Source organism: Merops nubicus, unplaced genomic scaffold (genome assembly GCF_000691845.1).
Source record: "Merops nubicus isolate BGI_N331 unplaced genomic scaffold, ASM69184v1 Scaffold15323, whole genome shotgun sequence".
Taxonomy (NCBI): Eukaryota; Metazoa; Chordata; class Aves; order Coraciiformes; family Meropidae; genus Merops; species Merops nubicus.
The window spans coordinates 3,690-7,687 of NW_008598365.1; the positions used below are offsets into that span (position 1 = coordinate 3,690).

Sequence of the window (3,998 nt, forward strand, 5' to 3'; positions counted from 1 at the left end):
TTTGTCCTGAGGGGAAAGGCGAGAGGGTGCTGTCCAATTTCAGGAGGCCCCATGGCAAACGTGCGTGCTGGTGAGCACCTTACATCCAAGTGGGTGTCGTGCACAAGCTGTCAGAGACCAGAACACTGAGGAGCAAGAGACCTTCACCATTGGATACTCTCCTTTCTACATCAAACATCCAGAACCAGTGGGAACATTGCTGCAAGGAGGTTTCTTGGGTGGGACACTGCAGGAGTGCTTGCTAGCCAGGGACAGATGTTAGCACAGCTGTCGGCCTGGGGAAAGCTTCCTGTGTCCCCACTGAAGAGCACGGCTGCAGCAGGGGAGTCTCCCGGAGGCAGCAAGGGCAGCCGTGCACGCCGAGGACTCCACAGACTTGGTGCTCGGGGTTGTCACCTGGCTCTTCAACAGCGTTTGGAAACTTGGCACATTCACGTAACAACTGCAGGAAGGAGCTGTGTGGTCCCCCTGACAGTCTGCCAGAGGAAACCCAAAGTTTTATTTTTTTGTTTTGCTTTTAAAAAGAAAAAACTGTAAAAAAATATTCTTTGAGATGCAAGGCCGCTTGTACTTTGTACTGCCTTGGCCATCCCTGTTCATGTCACCCACGGGTTCCTTGCAGAGCCCGGTTCCAATGGGAGCAGGACACCCTGTGTACGGGTGGGACGAGCACGGTGCCCGTTCAGCCAGGGGAGAGCAGTCTGTCTGTGCCTGTCACAAATCCGTGACTTTATTCTCCACAGCTGCTGCAATCTGCTGCAGTCTGTAACCGAGCTGCATCTTCTGTGCCGTGGGGTCTTCTTCCAAGGCAGTAATGATCTGCAACAAGACAGACAGAGCTGACTGGCAGCCTTCCTCCAGCACACACCACTGCCAACCAGCTCGACTCCATGCACAGTGGAGAGCCTCAAGCTGGACTCTAGCATGCTCAAGACTAGAGTGAGTATACAGTAATTAATCTCAAATTAAGAACAAAATAAGTATTCTAGATTAGTCCTAATAACTTCAGTGTGCAAAAAGAATGCTAAACTTTTCTCCTGGAAATGCTTGCTTTAGTAGATTAATCTGAACTAACTGCATTTCATTTTCAAGTAGGCTATTTGGATACCCAAAGTTAAAAAACCAGAAGCAGCATACACGAAATCCCAACAGCCTCTGAGTTAGACATAAGTCCTTTTTTGCAATTTCCTCCCTCTTCCTTTGATAAGAATAAAGCAAACATATGACCTGGAAGTTATGCATGCCAATGAAACAATACACAGCATTGTAATAACCTAGCTACACATTAATTTTTGGAGTTTTTCAGTTAGAAGCACACACTCACCTGGTCATAGTACTTATTGATGTATTTATACAATTCATGTAGAGCCACCAGGGAATTGAGGTCACCTGAGTAATTCTGAATATAAGAAAGGAAGTTAGACAGAACCATGAGACACCTAACAATTGTTCTTCTAAAATCTGTGTCCTCACAACTCATTAGGAAATGTGCTGGCTGCACAAAGCAACAGGAAGGGGAACTCCCCAGAAGCTCATAGTGAAGGGGAAAAAAAAAGGAAAAGAAAAAAACCCACACGTACTCTTTTCAGTGATAGCTGGGCAGACCCTCACCCTCCCAGTGGTGCCACAAAGCAGAGAAGCCACTGGGAATGGTCAGAAGATCTGAGCAGAACTGCTCACTCAGCTGGAATCTCTCCTCTTTGCATTACTGGCTTTCTCTTAGCTAGACAGGTGAGGGGACAGGTGGACTTCTGAAATAGTTTTATTTACCCGTGATAGCTCAGCCAGGGCAGAGTTCATCTCCTGGTCACTGGCAGAGATGGTCTGACGAATGTCTGCATAATACCTGTAGAGTGGTACACAGGCAATTAGTGTATTGCTCCTCCTAGCCCCCTTCTTTACTGCTCAACGACCACTCCCCACCTTCATGGCTCACCTTTCCACCATCTGCTTGTAGCGAGGAATGTCCCGGGCATAGAGCAGCTTATTGATGGGAGAATCCTTGAACATCCAAAACCAGAATTGGTTACAAAAACTTCCTTCACACCATGCTGTGGACTAAACTTAGCAGGTAACACCATCACTGCTATTTTCTGTCAGTCATGCAGGGTCAGGAATTTTTATCCTCTGCATGGAGAAACCCTGCAGATACCAGGCTCCCTTCTAGTAATGCAGTCTGAGGAACCAGGAAATGTGTTGGTGGAGGGACCTCTGAGATCCCTAGTCTAGCCTTCCACTTGGACCTGGGTGATCACCAGTATCAGATCACGTTGGCTATGGCTCTGTGTAGCTGACTCCTGAAATCCTCCAGAGATCCACTCATCCCATCCCTGGTGACTGGTGCGGGACTGTTCCACCCACGGCATAGAGTGAGTAGTCGTGGCAGAGAGTTTTTCTAATGGCCAACCTGAATCTGCCAAGAAGCATCCTGTGACTTACACTGTCTACACCACATCTAACTAGAGTTCAGCTCAGTCCCCCAAGCAGCTGTAAATAAAAAGCACTTCTCAATAACTCCTTTTCTATGTTAAACAACATCATCTCTTCTCTCCTTTCTTCCCAACAGTCCCCGTCACTTTCCAGCACTCCAGTGGCACATGGGAGCAAGGATGGGCCTGGCCTGCTCTCCCAGTGGTGCTACAGAAACGTGACAGCTTCCCTGGGGCAGCACTGCTCAACCTGCTGTGCCAGCCGTGCTCCCTTCTCCCTCTGTACTCACCCGCCCTAACTTATGGTCAGCTATCGTACAGGAGTCCATGAAGGTCTGTGCAATGACCAGGAGCACAGCATCCACATTATCCGACGTCTGCACGTCAAAAACAAACTGGGGATTCTTGATGATGTTGATCCAGAACCGCAGGGGCAGGCTGCAGAGAAGGCAGGAGTGCAACAGGGTCTCAGCCAAGGTAGCAGCTACAGTGCTGAAAGATGTTCTGCAAATGGCTGTGTCTCCCAGCTTTGCCCTCCCAGCTAAAGCAGCTTCTCCCACCATGCTCTGGTGCCTTGCACTCCCGTTTGGCTCCTTGTCAGCAGGCAAAGGTGGCTGTCACTTTGCATGTGCTCACCTCCAGAAAGCTTAGCAGTGCCTCCTCAGGGGCCCACGGGAACACCATACCTGTTTGTCTTCCAGATATGGATGGTCTCTGGGTCTGCAATCCCATAGTGCATGGCCTGCTCATCCAACAGGTCAAAGAAGTATTTGACTGCCAGAGGGACAGGGCGGGTGGTGCTGAGGATCACCTGGAACAAGTCATCCACAAACTTCTGCAGAGTGCCCTATGGAGAACCAAGAAGGACAGAGTCAGAACAGACAGAGGAGAGTTGAGAGCCCAGAAGGCCTCATGCAGATGAGAGGTTCCCCTCTTCTGCTCAGCAACTGCCCTGTCCCCGGTCCAAAGCTACCTCCCTTGCACCACAGGGAGCAGCAGCAAAGAAGAAAGGAGGCCCCAGCAGTTTCTGGAACAGAGCCCAGCAAGCAGCTCATGAACAAAGCAGAAACAGAGGGGAGTCAGATGTACTCAGAGCCACTGCAGGTAAAGGGGACTGCTACAGGGGAGCTTGCACCATGATGGTGCACCAGAGACTGCCTAGGTGGATGGGGACTCAATATTCAAGGATCACCTCCTCCAAGCTCAGGAGCAATACATCCCAACAAAGAGGAAGTCAGGCAGAAACACCAAGAAGCCTGTGTGGGTGAACAAGGAGCTCCTGGACAAATTCAAACATAAAACAGAAGCCTACAGAAGGTGGAAGCAAGGACACGTAAGCTGGGAGGAACACAGAGATATTGTCCAAGCCATCAAGGGATCAGGTTAGGAAAGCCAAAGCCCTGAGAGAATTAAGTCTGCCCAGGGATGTCAAGAACATAAAGAAAAGCTTCTATAGTATGTCAGTGATAAAAGGAAGACTGGGGAAAATGTGGGCCCTCTCCGAAAGGAACCGTGAGACCTGGTTACCAGGGGTATGGAGAAGGCTGAGGTACTCAAGCTGCTGTTTTG

At 49.5% G+C, this 3,998-nt stretch overlaps 1 protein-coding gene across 1 annotated transcript; it reads right to left on the reverse strand.

Moving 5' to 3' along the window:
- Positions 1–504: 504 nt before the first annotated feature.
- LOC103769793 (plexin-B1-like) lies at positions 505–3,276 on the reverse strand (the record flags this gene model as incomplete). The annotated part of the gene is made up of 6 exons (XM_008937028.1): positions 505–819; positions 1,325–1,399; positions 1,771–1,846; positions 1,937–2,001; positions 2,720–2,867; positions 3,116–3,276. Coding segments are annotated over 6 exons (630 nt in total), but the record flags the coding sequence as incomplete, so codon positions are not given.
- Between the last annotated feature and the right edge of the window lie 722 nt (positions 3,277–3,998).